The following is a 22,818-nucleotide window of genomic DNA, read 5'->3' as shown; positions in this document are numbered from 1 at the left end:
ATGCCCAGAGGACAACAGATTCATCATAGTCCTGCACAAATTAGGTAACAAGTTTCCGATGATTTATTGACTTAATATCTGGACATGATTACAGCAAAGGAGCAGATTGGAGTCATGCATGGCTGGCTTTGGATTAGAGGCAAAAATGAGCGACATTGTGCTTATATTTTGTGTGTGTGCGTGTGTGCTCAGAGCACAGGAGTGCAGCCTCTAACAGGGTGTTGGTATGCTAATACCGCAGCAGTGAGCTGTCCCTAAGGGTAAAATAATCTCTTATTCAAACTCTTTTTCAGCCATAGGTATTTTCTCGACTCAACAGATAAGGAAACAGGTCTGCCTGTGCTGCTTTGAGTGAGAACATCACTTCATGCGTGTCCATGTGTTTCCATTTTTGGGGGATTTTTTGCTTTATGAAGCTTGTTTGGCTGTCGTTTCATTTTTGACACTTTACATTTTGCAACAAATAATAACTAGCGGGGTACCCTTATTAAAACAAAAGTTCAACAAACTACTACAGCAATGAGATGTTAGACTACAAAAACATGTCATTGCTGTTCGTTTCATGTTTTCTGTATTGTCATTTGCCTATTAGGCCATAAGATGCAGTGTTGCCTCCAGTGGCTTTTAGGGGTTACTTATTCCCTTGTTTCTGTTTCCTGCTAAGTGTCTTTTACTCCTTGTGTCTTTCTTAGCTTTGTAGTGGGGATAGTGGTTTCATGGTGGTTGGCTACCTGCCAGAGGAGATGGGTACTGCTACAAAGTGAAGAAGACAGGAAAACTCTGCATAATTCATAGCCAGAAGGAAAAACATATGCTGCCTTTTCTACCTTTAGCAATTGCCTCTGTTGATTGTGTTATTTTAATTTGACACCTTTTCAGGTGGATCCTGTGTGCGCTTACACATAGGTGAACACTGTTACTGGACAAAAAGCATGCCACACTTGCTTTTCATTTATAGATTTTAGCCATATGAAGTCTGCTCTTCTGCAGCCCAGTTATTGATAATCTGTGTGTTTGTGTACCAGTTAGAACAGATGCTTTTCTACTTCATGGTACAATCACATTAGGGAAAACAGTGGTTGGAGGCAGCACCACAACAAAAGAAATGCTTTTAACCATGTAATGAATTCGGAAGATGGGTACCAGGTCTGCAACCACTCACCAGTTGTCTTACTGGGTCATAAAGAGGGTGTTAAAACTGCAATTAGACAGAGTGAGTCTCCTTTCATTTTAGTATTTTACGATTGAATGGGTCCAGTTAGCAATTACATACAATCTATTTGTAATAATACAGGAATTTAACTGTGATAAATCAAAGGGAAATCACAAATTGGTTGATGTCTACATATACAGGATTTCACATGTAACTATTTACATTTAGAGTCCAGCCAGTAGCTTATCTATCAATTACATACTAGTTTTTTGAGAACTTTTACGAAGTTGTCAGAGAGTGATTGCATTCATGCAGAGTTGGACATTATTTGGCAACAGGTTGCCTCCCACTAGGTGGTCACCTTGTAATTGAACGTACACGACACCCTCACCCTCTAGATGTCCTATTAGTCACCACAACTGCTTGCAGTTTTTCCTAGTCAAAGTTTTAAATGAATAGTAATTTTTAAAACTAAATCTAGTAAATCTGCTTCCTCAAATGGCTTTTCTGTTAGTATATTAAGCAAGCATAGACCGTATTTGTTCCTTATCATTATTAAACATATAAAGAATTTAACTTTGTCTTTAGGATCAGCTCTTGCTGAATCCACCTGTTTTGATTAGGAATGCTATTTTATTCTGACTCTACCCACTGAAGCACAATAGTATGGTGTCTCGGATTAATTTTCTATGTTAACAATTAGTTTATTGTGAATTACTGTCACTTTAAAAGGCATTAATTATCTCAGTAATACAGTGCAGAATTTATTTTTATTGAAACGGAGGGCACTCATAGTTCTTCTTCTTTTTTCTATTGTTATTGTGATACCTGCATTTCAGACATAAAGGATTCAGTGCCCACAGTCACTGATGGAGTCATGGTGTGAGTGCTTATCTGTGCAGCTTGAATGGCGCAGTGTAAGTTGCCGCTTACTGACAGGGTTTATGGACCTGCCTGGCGTGATGAAGGAAAACTGCTCCTGCCAGATTTTGTGATAATTGCTGCTCTTTGGAAAACACTGTGAATATAATAATTAGCACGGTGACTCGGGACAAACAGAGAAATAAACTTATTGCAACAATGCGGTAAATGTAACCAGAATGGTGGGTTGAGTGTGGGAAAACAGAGAAAGGGATAAACAAGAGCCACGTTGAGTATAAGTAGCCTTCAAGGTGCCTCCTAACCATCATTGCTGACACGCGCGCATAGAGTACATTTATTTGCACTGGCACGCACAACTGCACAGACACAAACACGAGTTGTCGCAGAGGTAGTGATCCAGTTGGTCATGTCTATTCATTTGGTAAAAAAAATCTGATTATTTTCAAGGATGTGTACACATCGATATAATCAGGAATGCTTAATTGGAAATATTTATGCAGAGCATTATTTAAATAATTCTCTGTTCATTATCATAAGTTCTCCCTCACTGCTTTTATTAAGGACAAGATTTAATTATTTTGCGATAAACTGTAATGTTCTCATGTGACATTTCATCAAGAAATGGATGTTTCATTAAACTAAAGGTCAGATACTACAAATACTTCGGCCAGATCGCTTCCCTGTGCCTTTATGCTTATGGTGATGCAGCATGGACTCGGGTGACTTTCTGAGTGGTCTTTATTTATTCATTTTGGCTAAATCAGGATTGTTTAACACTTGAAATAGGAGCGATCGGCTAATACATATCATATTTAAAGTTCAGCTGAAATTGCTTGTCATACAGTAATATGTCCCGTCTTTTTTAAGAAAAAAAAAATCCGAATTCAATAGAGACAGAAAATAGTTTTTCTCTCTTTTATTTTAATGATTGCTCTTAATTTCTTATCTGCCTTAATATGGAAATTTGTGTACATACAGGCAGTCACCTCACATTAATTTAGGGCATATTTACATACATTTACATATTTACATTTACATATTTACAACACTGTTCTTTTGCAAGCAGTCACAGTGACTGATGTACCGGTACTGTCGTTTGTCTTGCAACTTGGTTTGTTGAGTGAGCGGACAAACATTCACAGAGGAAAAGTGCTCTGCAAATGTCAGTTTGGGGGCTAGACAGCAAATTAACTGCTCTTGTGTGGCATATTAAACAAGCGTGTAAACCTTCCTCCAAATTTCACTTGTTTTGGATGCTTGTCGTGTCCTTACTCTTCAGTACTACTGCTAACAAAATACTCCCTGCCCACAGCTTTTAGGCTACAGTGCCAGTTTGTTTACGCTTCCTCCCATTCCCCTGCCTGTGCCTGAGCTCACCTTGTCAGCTGCTGTCAATCCACTGCCCCCACCAACACACCCCTCCAGCAACAGGAAGGAAATATAGCATTGCTGATATTTGCAAAGACATTTTGTTGGTTATTTGGTTATTAAAAAGGCTGTTTTTAAACCTTCAAAATTGCAGTATTTTTGCAGAAAAAAGGGGATCTTTTGCTTTTAGTTTAGGTGTTAAAACACCCTATTGTATGAAGGTCATTCCGAACATGTTAAATGCCATGGCACACCAAAGAAAGATGCACAGTTCAAAGGAATACCTAATTATTGGTTGTTCAGAAAATGCCACGGAAAGGTTTATAGTAGGGAGCAGATGTTAGTTTGCCTGAGAAAAATGTGACCTATAAAAAGCTACTGTCCAGAAAGAATATTGCACCAAAAGTCACGTTTTACTGCAGCTTATAAAGTCCTGAAGTGCCCTCGTAGTGTTATACTGTTCTTAACATAAAACTTATATTAATTGGAATTGTGAGGGCTAAAAAAAACACAGAAATCCCATCTGGAATCTGTGTGTGCGCGCGCGTTTGTGTGTCTGTGTGTGGCTGATATCGGTAAATAATAGCTTGATAAATCAGCCTCGCTGAAGGGTTGTGTAAATCAGCAGAATAAGATTGAACTGGCCAGCGATAGATGTCGTACAAATGCTGATACTGAATGCAGCTTGGCTGTTTTACTTGTCTGTCAGGGCAGAGACATGTGCATGTTATTCACTACAAGCAAGCGGCAGTATTGCCAAAGCAGCAGCCACACTCTTTGGGACTGTACAAACTAGTAAATCAGCTGAATGTTGACAGATCTAAACCTTTATTGGCACAAATTCACCTTCATGTTGTCTTCTGTTCTCTGTCCTCTGCTGCTTCTTTCCCTGCAGTTCTCTTTGGTCAGTTTGTGGTATTCCAGACTTTGACCAGCGATGTGGTCGAGATCTATGATGGTTCTTCAACAGATTCAGCCCTTCTCTCTTCCATATATGGATCACACTCAGGTAATAGCATAACACTCTGACTTTGAAGCCTAGTTTCTCTTCGCTCATAAGTATGGCTAGGGCCTTGAAAGGTCGAGTGCAGCATTTAGAATTGCGGGCAGTACATCACATGCGACTCAATTCTAATCAAATTACTATTTTTCCTAAACAAATTGAATGTCTGTTATCTGAGCCACTTCAAGCTGCTGGGGATAAAGATTGTTTCCCTTCATATATTCTCATATTGATGTTATATAATTACATTATGATTGTAATTGAATAAACTCCTGAGATCCCAATTAAAATAACAAAAGCAAACCAGCTGTTGTAAATTGTTGTCACATTCTACCTGGTTAGACTGTCAAAAATGTTGAAACAAAGAAAAGCACTGAATCCTTTGTGTTGTGCCGTACCACTTAAGAACATCCTTTTGATTTCAATTTAAATCACACCGATAATGTCTTGATTATGTTTTTCTTTTTGCTTTGTTGTGTAGGTGAGACCCTACCTTTGAGTTCAGGAAACAAGATCATGCTAAAGTTTGCCACAAATGGAACAGAAACAGCCAAAGGATTTCATTTTGTTTACCAAGGTAACGTTACATTTTCTGCTATAGTTCCAGAGTTTCATCCGATGAATTATTTGCTACATTGACTGCATTTGTTTGCTTTCGGGGGAAGGTGAAGGTACTTTAGCCCAGCGCTCACCAAACAGAGGGCTGTTCAGCAGAGTGCCACTGGATGCGGCTGGGCATGTCTGAACAAAGCAAAATGATGTGGAGTCAAATAGCCTATCCTGGCAAAGCAGATGAGAGTGACTAATGACGCGCGAGGAGATTCACAAGGGCTTTACTGTTGCATTCTACCTCCTTTGTCTTTCCTTGTCTCCTTTTCCCTGTTGTATTTCTGCCTAACAAACCCACCCAACGCTCTTTGTCTTTCTTCCTCTAATGCTCGCTTCCTCCCCCTTTATCCTTAGCTGTCCCTCGGACAAGCGCCACTCAGTGTAGCTCAGTCCCTGAGCCCCGCTTTGGGAAGCGGATAGGGAATGACTTTGGCATCGGTATGGCAGTACTGTTTGAATGCAGTCCAGGCTACACGCTGCACGGCTCCAATGCCATCAGGTGCGAGGCTGTGCCCAATGCCCTGGCCCAGTGGAACGGCACTGTGCCCACATGTGTTGGTAAGCGTCATCATCCTCCAATCCTTGCCACATGTCCTGCATGCATGCAAACACACACAAACGCACAAACACCAATCCAAAAAGTGGCTCAGGTGCATAAAAGCAGTTGGTGTCTGTTTTTTTTGTTGGGGTTTTTTCCTGTCATTAGTTTTCCTAATGTCCATCACCCATTGCAAAGCAGCTAATCTCAGGCTCTGGTAGATTAGACCAGCAGAGAGAAGCAACAGCAAACAGAACAAGCTTCACCCAAGGGTTTTAGGTTCCTGTGTTTTTCCAGATAAGTGGAAAAAATAAATATCAGTGTAAAGTAAATACATCCAACAACAACAGATCTTTCAAGAACTTTAATCTCTATATGCCCTCAGTATAATGTAGTTCAGTATAACAGCTCTGCTATAAAAGGTATTTTTTAACACATTAGCACTCCATATGCAAATAAATCTGGACAGAATATTCAAACACCATCATTCTGTCCCGCGATGCCAAAATTGTAATGCTATCTATAATACATATGATGGGACCAGGCATGTGTACAATATAATACGTTGTAGCTTTTGACAAGAATCATTATTAATGTACTCTTGATATAAATATAGTGCTTTGCAAGGTTAATGCCATTATAATGGATATGTTATAGGGCTGCCACGATTAGTCGACCAGTCACGATTACGTCGACTATCAAAATCGTCGACGACTGATTTAATAGTCGACGCGTTGTTTGAAGCTTTGTAAGATCACAAAAGCCGCAGGAATAAGTAGCAGGATTTAAGAGTGTAATAACAGACTGAAACAGAAGATGGCAGCACTGCATGTACAAGGATCCCAGCTGCCGTTAGATAACTTAAAAATGTTATTGTTTGGTTTTTTTTTTTTTACCATTTTATTTGTTCCTGAGTAAATTGGTTTGGCTGAGATTAAAGTTATACTGTCAAAATAATCGTTTGTGGCAGCTAGGGATGGGTATTGATAAGATTTTCACGATTCCGATTCCATTTTCGATTCTGTTTAACGATTCGATTCTTTATCGATTCTTTTTTTTTTAAAAAGGAGAACACTAAGGTCGAATAGCTTAGAACTTTGTTTTACATCTTCTCTTTGAACAAGATAGAAATTTAGGAGTAGCATGGCCTTAAAAACCCAACAGTGAGATCTTAAGGGATCTTTAAGAGATCCAGCCTACGGCTCTTCAATGGGGTGTCACAGGGTCCCCGGGAAAAAAAATTGTAAATGTAAAATAATAAAAGAAATATTCGTCTGTAGCAATAACAAAGTTTAACATAAATTATTCTGTAGCAATTACACAAGAATATCCAGTAATGTCCCTGCCTACAATTAAACATATTCACTTACCGAAAATCGGTGGCATCTGCTGTGGCAAATGGGTTCAAGCCTTTTACCACAAACTTAGTCACTGCTCGGTGACATTCGTCTATCCTGGCCTGAAAGGAGACGCTACCGGCAGACTGCAGCGACAACTGCCGGCGAGCGCCAGCCAGACTCTGTCTGTCTCTCTCATCATGGTCACCTAAATGCACAGTAATGGCAGGTTTTGTAATAAGGCAGATCGTGCAAACATAATATGCACTGTTAGTTGATTATTTACCTGCCGCATTAACGGGAGAGGACGTACAAACGTTACCGCTGCTGCTGGGTTGAGATTCACGACTCCGGTGCGGAATTAAAAACACGACATTCATTTAAGGTTATCGTGTGTTTTGTGAGCAAATGCTTTTGCATGTTCGTAGTGTTTCCTCCCTTAAATGAAATATCTACTTTGCAAGTATTGCAAGTTGCCCTGTTGTCATCCATTCTCGTAAAGTATAACCAAACTTTTGAGCGTTTGAGCCGCTTAGATGCCGTGTTTCCTGCTATGGTAAATGACACTCCGCAACGTGGTGACGTCATTCGGGGCGACTGGAATCGATAAGGGAAACGTTTGCAAAAATTCTCAACAAGAACCAGGTTTCGATACCCATCCCTAGTGGCAGCCCTAATATGTTATATGTTTCAAATTGCAGTATCAAAATGATGTGACAATGTGAAAGTGGTAATTTGCAGTGACAGATCTGCGGTGAATAGTCGCCTGAATCTGCGGCTCACCCTCATTTTCTACACCTTATAAAGAATTTCTAGTCACTGTTTAGCTGACCGACCCACAGTTGTACCACTTTGGTTCTCTCTGACAGCTCATGTTTTCTTAAATTGCAACAGGGAAAGGTCACAATGAAAAAAGCTCTAGTAAACCCACTCTATAGCCTTCTACTACTCGCTACCAAACTTACACACACACAGTTACGAATGACTTAAAGAGTCTGTGTCAATGTGGAGAGGACCCACTGTCGCTGCACCTTCTGTGAAGAGCTAGTGTTGAGTTGTAGTGTTGTAGCGTAACAATAATATCTAGTTTATAAGGTTGTTTTAAAAGACAGCAACTCTTGTTTCATATAAAAGATTTAAAGTTCAAAACCAGTGACAAACAGGGACAGAGAAATTCATACATTTTTGAAAACCAGAAAATATAATTAACTAGCCATGATCCAACAGCCCTATTATTACAACAGCTCTTGGCGGCCTATGTAAGGTGGATGCGAACCATCTGCTGAAGGGACAGACATTTCTCCCTACATGGATGTTTGGCTAGCATGCACAAAACCATTTTACATGTAAATATACCTGCATGAATATGCATAGTCCATATTTGTGTACAGGATGATTTAGGTATGCTGTCAGCAAACACTGCTACCCATACCTGAAAGCGTGCAAAAGGACATGCAGTCAGTCTCACAAAGACACCCACATATCTGTCTTGGGGAGATCAAGGACTAAAGATGAAATGAGGTAAAATCTATTGAAGTCAGGCCTTGTGCCAGCCAGTAAATAGTACCAGCCGGTAAGTGCGAGAGATTTCCAGCCAGGGTTCATCCAAGTCCAGTGCCAAGTGGTAAGGGAATAGCAGTGGCACGCGCAGTTCCATTTTAAACATAGTGATTTTTATCTGGAGATTGAATCTGGCTGCAGCATCTCCCCCAGCGGCAGTGTACTCGTCCAGAATAATGGATATAGTTTCATGGAAGCCTAAAAAAAACCCGCACCATGCTCAATTACTCAAGCCCTCTTTATGTGATATGACGGCATCAGACACCGCTCTCTAGAAAGGTGTCCATGTTTCAGATGATATATTTTAATTTCCTCGTCCAGATGTGATTGACCTCGCTCATCGTGCGGCTGTTGTATTTCTTTTGATTTTACACGTACAAAGCTGCTGAATGAGGGTTTTGCTGGTGAGTCTCTACAACGTCCTGTTGTGATTTAATTAGCCCCGCCTGAATGGATGCATAATGTTGGGGCAGACTTTGTTGAATTTTTATGTTGAGTAGTTGACTTGAATAAATAGATGTTTTTGTTTATCGCGCTGCAAGTTTAACTTGCAGCAGTGGACAGAGCTTCAAAAAAGATGCTAACCCTAACCCTTATGTCAGATCTTTTTCAGCTGTGTGTAGACTCCTATGTCCCCATTAGATTGTGCAAATGACCGACTGCCTATTACAGGTTGAAGTAGAAATGATAATGAAGTTAAACAGATGAGCATATTTGTCCACTGGCTTGTTTCCTGCACGAGTGACAGAATTGCAGCTTAGTCTCAAACACATACTTAATCACTTCTGACTGTAGAAAATCCTCATATTGCATAAGCTCACAGATTGCCATGATTCATGCTCAGTATGCCCACGCTATGGAATTCACTGTTGGCTTTTTCGAAGGTGTCAACAAGTAAACAGTGTCGTGCAGAGTTTGTTTTTAAACAGTGGATTCTTGTTTTGCAATAGCCTCCCAAGACCAATTAAAGTGTCTCAGTCTGGAAGTGTGAAGCAAAGCCAGGCCAGAGTGCATCTCTGGAGCAAAATGAGCTGCTCTTGAGGTTTCGCTACATTTAAAAGTTTACTTAACTTTCCACAATGAAATCGGAAATTACTGCCAGTTTATCTAATGGTGTGTTTCTATTACTTTAACGCTTTTGTCTTTTTTATTAATTTATAACTTTTACTCTTTTGGCCAAAAACACATCTGTGAGAATTGGAGAACAAATATTTTCTCCAGTCCTTTCTATCAGATTTAGCTATGGGAGGTGTGGTGAAAGACTGAGGATAGTAGTGTGGTAGATGAAGGTTGACTGTCAAATTGAGCATTTATTCCATGAAAAGAACAAGTAACAGGCAGTCCAGAAATGGTAAACAAAATCCACAAGGCACAAGAAAGCACAGGGGAAAACAATAGGGACAGGACGGCTGGTAGGACGATTTGACAAAGGGCCAGGGGAGACAGGGACAATGAAAGCACAAAGTAATGAAGAAAGAGGAAACGGGAGGGGAACACAGCTGAAACTAATCTCAGAAAACCAGACAGGGCAAGTATATAAATACCAACCACAGTAGCCATGTGTTACCAAAATAAAACAGGAAGTAGCCAAACACTGGGACTTGGCACAAAAAGGCAGAACACAAGAGAATAATATATAGAACTAGGGAGCAAGAAGACAGCAAGGAAAAAAAAGATACATGAATATAAACCCAAAGAAAACCAAGAATCAAAGATTTACATAAGGAAAACTAAAAAGCCCCCAAAAAAAACAAAATCACTGGGTAAAAGCCCCAGGACCGACCCAGGACCATAACAAATTATATGGATTAGCAGCTTTGCAGCTTGACTAATATATTTAGCATGCAGAGATATCACTCAGTGTGACTATTGTATGCAGCATTAACGTGTCACATCAAGATGGATGAAAAATAGAGAATTCTGAAACTTGACAAAAGGTTGTTTCAACTGTGAAATGTATGCAACATTTAATGAAATGAATGTGTAATTTGTAAAAGTGCAAGAACCATTTAAGAATATGTTAAGCTATTATGTCACAGACATTACGTGATTAAAACATTTCCAATTATAAGCTCCTGTCACTTTCCTGCATATCAAACTGTGCAGTTTTATAGTGTAATATAATATATGGTCCCAACCTTTGTCTACCTACGCTAAGTCTAAAGCTTTCAGTCCTTTATTGCAGTCATATTTTCCAATCTCGCTTGACCAGTTGCATTTTCTCACAGGACCGAAATGAGTTGTGAAATTAGGCTTGTTCTCAAGGCGATGCTCTTCTTCTTGATGAATAACGAAGAAGAAGAAAAACAACCCACCGGAACACAGCAAAGCTGACTGTACTTTGTTCATAAACTGGTTTCAATTTCTCTCAGGTGTTTGGCTCATCACTGAAGGGTTGGTAATAACAAAGATGTTGAGAAGAAATTATTTTCTGTGCAGTATAGGCAGCATGAAACAATCTCTGCTTAGTTATCGCACAGCTCTTCAAACCTTCAAGGAGCTTTTGAGTGGTGCCAACAGGATATGACATTCTCACGGTGTTGCTATGGATGTTATGGGCATTGACCTTTATTTTTTTCATTTTTAGACAAAACAATTGCACAAACTCGTATCCTACTTTCGTGCATGTATAGGAGATGACTGATTTCCATACCAAGTAGTCTGCACATGATGTGCTTTAGCAGAAGAAGCTATACCTGTGGTAGCGAGTATATACAGTAAGTGTGATGACTCCGCTCTGTGACTGCTGAGAGATGCAGTACAGAATTCATTGTCTCTAATGTGTCACTCAGTATAAAAAGCAACAAAGCAGTCACTTTGGCACCGTTCTCCAAGTGTCTTTCAGATGGTAGATATCACCTGTAAAATGCTGATAACTTTGAACTTGTGACTGTACTTTCTTGATAGCTAAAGTGATATTTTTTTTCTCTTTCTCCATCAGCCACTTTAGTGTTTATTGCAAAGGGAGACTATTGTTTTTTTCCCCTTGTTTTCCATGTCTCCTCTTGTCACTTTCATTGTATCTGCCATCGGCTGATGGATATCAAAAATAGTGATTATCATTGACCTGCATGGGGGTAAACCCTTGTCCTTGACAAAAAGTATCAGTCTCTTCTTTGTGAGAACACTTTGAACTACTCTGCTGAATGTCCTCTTAGACTGACAGCTATGTTTATGGTCCCATGCTGCAGAGAAACACACAAATGGTTGGTAACCTTCAACATCAGAGGACTGATAAAGAAATTACTTTGTTGGTTGTATTAAACAAAACAGAAGGTCTGTGATTCTTTTTACTTACCATTTTCTTCATATCTTTAGTCAGCTGGTTTGAATACACTGCTTAATTTTTAGACAAGGTATCGACAGTAATGTTGAAATATATGCCGTGACTTAAGTTGACTCATACTTTGCTACTGGTGACAGCAGAACAATCGTTCCCAGGAGAGAAAACATAGAGGGATACAGGGATAAAATATAAACCACTTTACACTTCTCTCTGATGATAAGGTGTCATAACACTTTATCACAACAGCACAATATCCTACAGGTTATTGCAGGTTTCTGTATTAGTCAGCAGAACTTTATTTCAATAGAAAGGGACTGCTTCTCATTGTAAGCCAGAATTACTGCATAGAATAGTCCCGGTTGAATACTGGGGCCACTGGCACTCGTCTCGAAACGGTACTTGGACATATCGTCACGATTTGGTGGTGGTTGTTGTTTGAGTTATAATAAGCTTTATCGCACTCCTTGACAATTTCAGCACATCATACTCAGAGCGTCAATTCATCTGAGAGCTCAGAGGGTTGATAAATAAATGACTGGAGGCATTGGCAGCAACAGGGCATGCTCAGAATAGCATTCACAATTGAAAGATTTGTTTTGTATGGCCTGTGAGAGATTAAATTACACATCAGGGTTAAACTGTTTACTTCTGTGTATCGCATGAGATAAGTCTATGGCTCCATGCTGCGGTCCACTGAGTTTGATGATTAGCATGTCGTGTGTATAAGAATGGCATAAAATAGAGTAGATTTACATTATCATGGCTCACTATGCTACGGGTGCCTCATCTTTCCTTTGTATCAATAGAATTTCATCAGCTGAAGGGATTTTTCCATTTGCTCATTTAACATCCATCTATTAATGATCAGTTAGGAGTTTTAAAAGTGTGAGAGCTGGATATTTTTGCTGCTGTGACCCATATTGGTCCACTTTTGATTTTTAGGTGCATACGTGACTTCAGTTAGCCCGAACTCAGTTTTTGCATATGCTTTCCTTTTTTCTAGTTCCCTGTGGTGGAGTCTTAACTGAACGCAAGGGTACTATCCTCTCTCCCGGATATCCAGATCCATATGCCAACTATTTGAACTGTGCCTGGAAAATCTCTGTTCCTGAGGGAGCCGGCATCCAGGTGAGAAGACAGATGCAGATCTTAGCAGAGTCATGTTTGATGAAAGATTAAGAGATTTTTTTTTGAGGGGTGGATTTATTACTGATACATACAAGTTAGCCATTTCCCAACTCGTGCTTTTTTCCTTTTTTTTCCTTTGGAAATTTGTTAAGGTTTCATACTTATTAAACTTTTTGTATTACGTTATGTTTCCCTTTCAGATTCAGGTCGTGACCTTTGCCACAGAACACAACTGGGATTCGCTGGATTTTTTTGATGGCGTTGATGGTAATGCCCCAAGACTTGGTAGCTACTCAGGTAAATGTTATACATCTAAATTTTAGTTGTCAGCTCCCACTTGATTTTGAATCAGGTGTCACAAGATCCCAGCAAGAGACAGATGCGGTGATCGAGCTGATGACATTTGAGAATGCTGTCAAAAAAACGATAAAAAAGGAGAAAAAAAGAACCGCTTGCTCTGTCACAGTGTCCTGGCCTTTGCAGTTGAGAGCTTTATAATGTAACCCCTGTTTCATTTTACATTCGTAGTGTTGCCTTCGGGTTTACATTATTAGAAACGGTGTGTTTGTCACTCAGTAACCTATAAGAAACAGGTCATCACGTCACTTCAGATGCTCAATTCTGGAATACGAGCGGCTGGTTTAACATAATGACTTCAGCCTTGATACGGAGATCTCCTTTAGGAAAAAGACACTCTCTGAAAAGTGAAACAGCCCCAGAGTGCAGAACTAACTGCAGTGTGAAAAGGGTCAGGCGTTTTAAATGGCTAGCAATCATGTTTAGGTTTGGCTAAATTGATAAAGATGATTATAATCACAAGCCAAAGTCTCACCGCAAATTCCCAAAGACACGGGGAACAGAGAAAATGTTCCCTGAGCTCAGCGTAGCTGCACATACAGATTATTTTGCAGTGAATTTGAATTGTAGACCATTCCTCTTCCTCGATGTGATTTTATGCATCTGACTTCTGTGACTAAAGAGCTAGAGGAGATGTACTGAGCATGATTTTCTTAAACTGTGTAACAGAAAGCAGTGCAGAGTTAAATACTTTGCACACGTTCACATGCTTTTGGTAGGCTTAAATCCAGAAAGTGAAGTACACAGGCTCTTTTGTATATTTTATGATTCAGGTACAACAATTCCCCAACTGCTGAACAGCACATCCAACAACCTGTACCTGACCTTCCAGTCTGACATCAGTGTATCTGCCGCCGGCTTCCACTTGGAGTACACAGGTATGAGGAGAGACGGCTCGTCTGCCTGCCTGTCACTTTGTCTGTTGTCTTTCTGCGTCCATCTGCCACTGACTTCCAGCTGCTGCACAAGGGTATAAGGAATAAGAGGGACAGCTGGTGTGGATGGCACAGTTGGAGCTATAAAAAATGGTGTGAAATGGAGAGTAAGTGAGTGGGCAAAGCTTTTTCTTCCTCATTATCTTTTCTAATTTTCAGGCTTTGTATCCGCTTTTCTGGTATGGTAGTTTGGTATTCCCGAGTGGCTTCTTTTTTAAATTCCCCCCATAGCTTCAACTTACTGGACCCACATCCTTTTTTTTTCATTCATTTAAGGACTAAGTTTCCTTATCTCTCAGTGGACTGTTCACTTCCAGGCATATTTGCTAAAGAGCATGCTAAACATTTACTGTGCATCAGAATTGAAGGAGTGTAGCGTGCCCCAATGGAGTGCCTGATTTACTCCCATTTAAAAATTGCACATCTCAAAGAAAAAGCTCTGTCCTTGATCCATGCAGCTTTTCTTTAATTCACTTACACTGCAGGCACCGTTCTTTGTCTCTTCTAATGTCCTTTTCTCTTAGTTAAATTTTAAGCTGGCGTGTATTCTCTTGTTTGCTCTTCACGTTTGTCTTCCTGCTGGTTTTTTACTAACCACTCATTGGCTGATACAAGACTGTGGGCAGACCCACTCATTGTCTGTGATGCACATTTGTGGCAGTGTGGAAAGACCGGGAAGACTTCCTAATGCTGTGATTAAAATAGGACGATATGGAAATGTCAAAAACAGAAATGACGGCCAACGCTTTAATACATCCAGCCTTGAATTTTTTTACACATACATAACAGCTAAAGAGTCACACTTTTTTTTGAGTGAGCTCAGTTCAAACTGTCACTTTCTGCAAATTTGTTGGAAAACAAGAAAAATCACTGCTGTCACCGTGTGTGTCCTTGCTGTCAGTTGTGTCAGTCTGTGAGCGTCATGCCACTGTTGAGAACGACTTCACAGTCATGTATCTCACAGTAGGTGCTTCGTTCTTCTTGTTTGGAGCCACTCTGTACTCATGTCTCTCAGTGCGCTCTTTCCTTTCTGCACTTCCACGCCATGTCACACCACCCCCACTACCTCTACCTACCGCTGAGAATCACAATCAGCTCTTTGCTCTGTGTCTGTCTTACACTTTGCCACTGCTGCCCTTGTAAAGTATACTCCCTGATTCTTTGTGCAAACAACGCTTCAGTTTATCTCCTCTCTGCTTTCTTCTCTTGCTATTTGTTACTTTTCCTGCTACTTTTCCTATCTGCAAAAAAAAGAAGAAAAAAAAAGGGATGTGCGATTAATCCATGTAGCTTCCCTATGGAGCCACTCGTGAAGTATTGCAGTTTTTTCACTTTCTGATATTTTATCCTACATATAGCAGATTTCAGAGTCTAATTTATTTGGTCACATTAGCTATTACATTAATCCTCTTCTGACCTGTAGTTAGATGCATCTACACTGGTTGGCTTGAAATAGTCATTTATATTTCACGCACTTGAGTTTCTGGTTCCCAATTAATGCTCTGAAAGCTCAGTGGAGGGGGTAGAAAACAGCAACAGCGATTGGCACACACCCAGCCAACTAACCATCTGTTTTAAAATGTTTCCTTTGGGTGATTGTTGCAGTCCACTGAGACCAGTCATAGAAATTCTTTATACCACCCGCCAGTACAACATCTTAAAAGAAAAACGTTTAAGCAGCTCTCCTAAGGCAAACAGAATGCTATAGCTGAAAACATAATTGCAGTGTTCGCACATGCTGTATAGCAGCTTGCATCCCAAATCAAGTCTACCAAAGTTTGGCTTATTGTCACTGCTACGTGGAATAACTGTGACACCACACTGAATCAATTGTTTGACAGCTCAGAAAGGCACTCTTTCTTTGACATGGTCTTAAGATCTTTCCAGACTTTCTTCAGTCACACCAAGAAAATATAGCAGTGTCAAGTCTATGGTTACTACCTGTAATCTCCCCGATAAGTACTTCCACATTTTTCCTTATGAATTACATCTATCACAGCTAAGCCCTGCAGCATTGTTAAAGATTAAGAGCAGAGATGACCAGGTTACTACTCATTCACATTTTCTTACTACACTATTTTTCAGTACTATGCTGTATGATGACCTAGAAAAAGTGACACCACTAGTGTATGTAAAATGCACATCTGTTAGCATTTGCTACTAAACTATAAGCCTACTATTTGCATTCTGGTTCAAAGTCACTTGTATTAATAGCATCATCTGTGCATACACAGATCACATCTATTCACATATAGACTTGGCTTTAGATTTTTTTATCAGTCAGTCCTGGCATGCAGCACAGCTGTGTACTAGTTTTAATGTGTCTTATTTAATCTAACCCAACATCGTATAGAGTACAATTCAAAAATTTGAGTCTGTCCAAACTTTTGACTGGTGCTGTAACTCTGTAAGAAAATATTGCAAGAACACAGTCTTACATATTTTTGCTCACAATAAACAGGTAACTATATCTTGTTGCATAACAGGTGTCATTGTGACGCATGTATAATCTCAAGAGATCTGTTGATTGTTCATTTAACGCACTCACTTCCTCTGCACATAGTGTGTTAATACTAAATACATTCATGCACTGTGTCATTTTGATACTTTAATGTCTTGATTAAGTTAATTGTGCAAAGCAATTACAGTGGCTGGTTTATTATATTGATAAAAGTCGTCATATTTAAAAATTAGTGGCAGGATTAGGGATGGAAATCTGATGAACGACATAAAAATGTCACAGTGTCGTAATTGATATTGTGCCTCACACTTTGTTAATGTCTGTTTAAAAAAAAGAAAAACTGAGACGATCTACCTTAAGTTGTTTTACTGCTCCTCCACCCACAGGTGGAAACCACCACCTGCCACACTTTATCTCCTCCGCATCTTAAACTTGGAGTCGCCTGAGCTGTGAGCAGTGTGTATCCGCAGTATATTGCCTCGTAAAAATGAGTCGTTGCATTTGCATATATACCTTTGCAAAGAAACTTTTTTCTCCACAGTAGGCTCTTCTATATTGTCTGACCTGCATGTTTTCCTGCCTCATCTTTCAGGTAGCTTTTATTGTCCTTGCATTTTTTATTTTCTTTTTTTTTGTCTCGAACCTCCTCCTACTGTTTGGAATACTAAACAGTTGTGTTGTTTTGCAGGTCGAGTTTAATTTTTAAAAAATAAATATTGAACTGATCGAATTCATGTAAATGCACAAGAGCAGAAACTCTCGGCTAGTGTGCACCACTGGTTAGTAACTGATGACACACGTGATTGAAATTGCTTTGCCTGGATGCATTCGGTAGGGTCTTGTGTTTGATAAGGATAGCACTGCTTCAAGACATGGGTGCACACGCAGAAACAGGTGGCCGATCCAAAATGTGATTCCTGACGGCTTGAGCGGAAAACATCACAAGGTGGCAGGAACCTGGACCATAATGTTGGCAGACGCACATGTTTAACCTGACCTAAGATCTGGTGCTCCACCTCTGGCTTTGGGAACTGTTCTCTGATTTTTCAGGGTCATTTTTCCTGAACCTGGGCATTTTGTATTATTACAGGGTTTGACAACCTTTTAATATTTTCATTGTTTGAAGTGAACAGTGCAAATTTCACAAAAAACTGCAAGAGACAGGCCGATTATTCCTTATCACGAGTACACATGACAATTTTAGAGCTGCATTGTGCTTTAATCTCAAAATTACCTTCTGGCAGCCTAATTTTTTAGCAGCAACTGCTCCGCTCTTGTGAATTGTGTCATCAAATCTCCTTGAAATTAATTAAACATTTCTAAGTCGAAGAATTTGTCAAAGTATTGCTCTTATTTATACCCACATATGACAGAACTTCACAGCTTCAAAGCATCCACCCACTCACCCTGTACAGTAGCTCGTCTCTTGTTGAATTGTTCTATCTCCAGCTGCTTTCACGTTGCTTCCTGCTCTGCGTCTCTTGGGTTACCGTCTCCTCCCACTCAAATATCCTCTCTAACTTTCAGTAGATGTTGAGTGGAGTGACCACTCCTGCTAGTCGCCTTTAAATTGTTCTGAATCTTTTGTGGGCACTTCCCCTACCATGTTTGTGTTCATCCACCCACTGACTTGTTTGGACAAGTTAACTCTTTGAGTGGGCTTGAATGCGAGTGCTTGTGAAATGCTTGTGTTTGCCTGCAACATTGTTGGGGATGCTGTATTTGTCTACACTATTCCGCTCCCTGCGGCCTGCTTACAAATTATAGATTACGAAGGAAACCTAATAAAACCATCTAGATTTGTATTTGGGTTATTATGAAGGTAACTGTCTCCTGTTTTTCGTCGGCCTATTTTCGTGTTGTTTGATGCATCGAAAAACAATGTTTGACAGACGACTGGTGCGATTTGAAAAATGTTTAAGATGAGGATGTCTCCAGTGCTGCCTTTCATTGAATAACAGCATTTTATGCCTCAAAGTAATGATGTAAAATGTTTTCTCCTCTGCCTGTCAATATATTTTAGTCACTTCTTAGATAAATGAAATTGCAACCTGACTATATTTCTTGTCTTTTTTTCTTTCTTTTATTTGTAAAAAGCAGGCTTTGAGCAGGCTCAAATTTCCTTAAAATGTCCTACATTAATATAGTCCATATAGCTGGCATCACCATTGCTTTTAAGCCATTAAAACACAATATCTAGCCTTTCAAGCCTTTCACTACCTGGCAAGTGGCACTGTAATCATTTCTTTCCAATGGGCTCAATGCGTCTGTCAAGTAATACTTCAGGGATTGCTTTGTAATTTCACAGTGATTGCTTCAGATCACAGTCAGAAGGATTTTGCGATTACAGCCACGAGCAGAATAGCTTCATAGCTTGCCCCACTTTCTAAACATTATGATGAAGGGAAAGAGAGACAAAGAGTCGGCGTGGTGGTGGTGGTGGGAGGAATTTTATAATTATGTCAAAAAGGTTGGTTTTAATTAAATTATTCCTTCCCTCTATAGGTACTGGTTGATTAAATGTAAATATTTACTCCAAATATATATGGAGGAGTTTCTTTGATATGCAGAAGAATGATTGCTGTCCACACTTGTGTGTTGTGACTCTGTCCTAAGCAATAGGTTTGGATTCGTGTCCAGAGCCGCTGCCTCCCAGTAATGGCCGAAAAGTTGGAGATCGTTACACTGTGGGTGACATGGTTTCCTTCCAATGTGATCAAGGCTTTTCACTACAGGTAGGTGGAAAAATGAAGTGCAGATCTGCAGCTCTCTTAGTGAAAAATATTGACCTGGCTAAATGAGTGACATTTTCATGGGGATCCTCTAAAGGATGAATGTTTTAAAACAGAGGAATCAAGTCCTTTTGATGAGTGTGTGTGTGTGTGTGTGTGTGTGTGTGTGTGTGTGTGTGTGTGTGTGTGTGTGTGTGAGCGGAAGAGTACAGGAAAGAAGTATGTGAATAGGCAAGTGTGTTTGCAAGTTTATTTGTAGTGGTGCGCGTGTATGTGTGCGTACATTGCCTCCCTGCTTGCATGTTTGTGTAAGTGTGAGTCCTAGTGTGTTCGTTACAAAGCAGCTTTAACTTCTTCCAATCCTGCAGTGGCTGTGGCGTTTTGAGCTGTAGAACCTTCCAAGGCCACAGGCGATGGATTGTGTTAACAGTCGCCTCGCTAATCCCACACCGATTTTTCTTCCCAGCTCGGGCATTCTCTTCTTTTCATATCCTCTCTGGACTAACCAGCAACTTCTTACACACATCTTCAGGCTGAGTGTCTGAACACCAGAAATAGACTTGAGGCGGGTGTAGTAACAAAAGCAACAGTATGGATGAGTCTTTTGAGTTTAGTTTAGTGTGTGAGTGCGCAGTATAGCTATGTTTTTTCAGGCGTGATGTTAGTGTGCAGGTTTTTGGAGAATCACCCTGCATGCATGCATTTTACAAACATGCAGGCAAATTCCAGTTTCTATGTTTAAAACAACATTAATGCTCTGAATATTAACCATCACATTTAGATTCCCTTTTTTGTATTCAACACAATTATGTTTGCAGATTTTTTTTTTTCTGTTCTTATCTCGGGGTGCTTACTCCCATTGTATACCTAGCAGCGAGAACATCCTGCCCTACTCTTGATATTTACACACAAGAAGGGGATTTTCACTAAATCCAAAGATCCATAGGACAGAGATAAAATATACTGGGGTCACCTGCTGGTTTGATCTCATCGTGTTCCTTTTCATTTTTAACTTCACAGTGTTTTGCTGAAAGGGAATTGACAGTAAACAGTTTTTGTTTGTTTTCTTGAACAGGGTAATGCATATATTACCTGCATGCCTGGTCCTGTCAGAAGATGGAATTACCCCGTACCTCTGTGCTTAGGTAATGTATTATCGCATACAGTCTGACAGCTCTAGTGACAGCATTTCAATGAGGTGATATTGTTGACAACAAACCCATATTTGTAGCACCAAACTCAAACTAGATCTTTTTCTTTCCCATTTTTGCTGTTCAATTTTTCTCATTGACTCGTTTATCTTTCTTCTATCTTCTCCTTATTTATATTTCTCTCATACTAATATTTTTCTCATATACAATGACCCGATAGCTCAGCAGCCTCAAAGAGGGCATTTTATTGTATTAGGAGAATTTTATTGTACGATCGGGGGGTTGGGAGGTGTGATGGCTGGGAATAGATGCCTTGAGGGGGTTAGGGATTATGAATTTTCTGCTTTCCCCTTCGGTTGAAAATCAATAAGGCTTTGCACCATCTGAGTGTGCTGTTTGATTTCTGATACTCCTGATGAGACTCCCTTGTCTCCCCCGACACTTCCTCTCAAGTTGATTGTCACAGTGATAGTTTCCAGAGATTACCAACGAAGAACTCCACATTCTCTTTGACGCCTCGCTGTTCGCTTGCACCCTGCTCCTCTCAGTTATATACATATACATAAACATATGCAATGTGATAAATGCACTCTTGCACACACAGACAAAACTGCACGGTTACTCAAAGAGCTCTTTGTGTAAATACTCTGTTCCTGTGGTTTTCATCGTTCACTGCAGACATAAATCCTGGCTTTGCTGTCGATAGGCATGTTCTCGGATGTGTGCGTTCACTCGTTAGCTTAAGTCTTCTCTCGTTTACAGTACATACGCTTCCCTGAACACCCCAGGATCTGTATTCATTTTGTTTGCTGATAAACCCACATCAAAGGCTTTGGATGCCCCTGCACCAAACGTATAACACCCTTTTAAGTGCCTCTCGTCTTCTCTTTTATTTCATACACAAGCAGGTCAAGCCCGTCCCCCCTCCCCACTACCAGGAACACAATTACCTCCCAAGATAGTTTGTGCCTCATTTTGGTCTTGGTTGATAGTCCCCAAAGAAATAGCAGCAATATCACTTGCGTTCTCCACCATTTGCCACACAAATGCGCCTGTTGGGGTTGTGATGGGAAAAGCAGGAATGATTTAGTTTTAAGATTATAAGATTACACCACCTGGGTGTTCATGTAAGACTAGGTTGTGTGTCACAAGAGAGGGGTATAACCTTCACAGCAAGCTAAGTGTTCTCTAATGCACTCAGTCAAACAAGAGAGGGTGGGGTGTTGCAGGTGGGAGGTTGAAGTAATCACCTTCACCACTGAGCAAAACTGAGTTAGACTATTGAATAGTGACTCTCTCATTTATTTTGATTTAAAGCACCACTGAGCAAGGAGGGTGCCTTGGTCTGCTTGTTTTTTTTCCCAAGAAGAGATGGACAAGCACAAGTCAAAGACATAATCCAACAGACAAAGTCCCTTCTCTGCTCTGCACAAAAAAAAAAAAAAAAAAAATATATATATATATATATATACCGTATTTCCCGGACTACAAAGCGCACCTGAATATTAGCCGCACAAGCTAAAATCAGGGGAAAATCCTGTTTTGTACATACATTAGCCGCACCTGACCAAAAGCCGCAGGTGTTTCAATGTTGACTTATCATATGTAAGAGAATATGCACAAAGGGAATTGTCAGGAAAGAGATGGCTGTTTGGAGACACACCCCTTTTATTAATATTTTGAAAAACAAGTTATGGGTACATATTTGCACATGTAGTACATAACAGCAACCTACAGCACACCAGAAAAATAGATTCGGACTACCTTTTAGGCTCAGGTGCAGTGACACGGCTTTAACAAGAAGAAAAGTCAGTCATTCACCATCTTTCTCTTCTTCCTGCGCACTAAAACCACCAAAGTCCTCTTCTCCAATGTCGGAAACGAACAGGCTCAGGATGGCTTCGTCATCCACTCTCCGCTTCTCTCCTTCGTTGTCACTTTCAAAACCAAAGAAATCCTCATTGTCAGTGTCAGAGTCGAACACCCTCAGAAGGGCCGTGGCGGTGTCCTCCTCTCCATCATGCAGCAGTCCAGCCCTTCAAAATCCGTTGGTGATCGTGGATGTTTTCGCACTTTTCCACGCTGTCAGAATCCACCGGTGGAGTTGGGCATAACTTGCTTTTCGCACGTTTATCGCCGCTCGTCATCCACGCCTCCCGCTGAACGCGTAGCGCTACTTTGAAGTTTGTTTTTCGCGCTACTTCGTACGGCACTACGTTTCCTGGCGGACGGACATGTGACTAACATACCACTCTTGAACCCCGATCCTTCCGCCAGGCAACGTAGTGCCGTACAACAGCGGAACAAACAAAACAAAT

At 40.3% G+C, this 22,818-nt stretch overlaps 1 protein-coding gene across 1 annotated transcript in view; it reads left to right on the top strand.

Annotated features, from left to right (window-relative positions):
* Positions 1-22,818, top strand: part of LOC113032123 (CUB and sushi domain-containing protein 3-like) — a 167,926-nt gene that overhangs the window by 66,689 nt on the left and 78,419 nt on the right. Inside the window, exons 28-35 of the mRNA XM_026184798.2 lie at positions 4,299-4,412; positions 4,888-4,983; positions 5,370-5,573; positions 12,740-12,864; positions 13,065-13,161; positions 13,995-14,099; positions 19,234-19,352; positions 20,425-20,494. Coding sequence (XP_026040583.2) covers positions 4,299-4,412; positions 4,888-4,983; positions 5,370-5,573; positions 12,740-12,864; positions 13,065-13,161; positions 13,995-14,099; positions 19,234-19,352; positions 20,425-20,494 — 930 coding nt within the window. The remainder of the gene's footprint in view (positions 1-4,298; positions 4,413-4,887; positions 4,984-5,369; positions 5,574-12,739; positions 12,865-13,064; positions 13,162-13,994; positions 14,100-19,233; positions 19,353-20,424; positions 20,495-22,818) is intronic.

The sequence above is a fragment of the Astatotilapia calliptera genome, chromosome 11 (assembly GCF_964374335.1).
Source record: "Astatotilapia calliptera chromosome 11, fAstCal68.1, whole genome shotgun sequence".
Taxonomy (NCBI): Eukaryota; Metazoa; Chordata; class Actinopteri; order Cichliformes; family Cichlidae; genus Astatotilapia; species Astatotilapia calliptera.
This window is presented reverse-complemented; position numbering and strand designations above follow the sequence as displayed.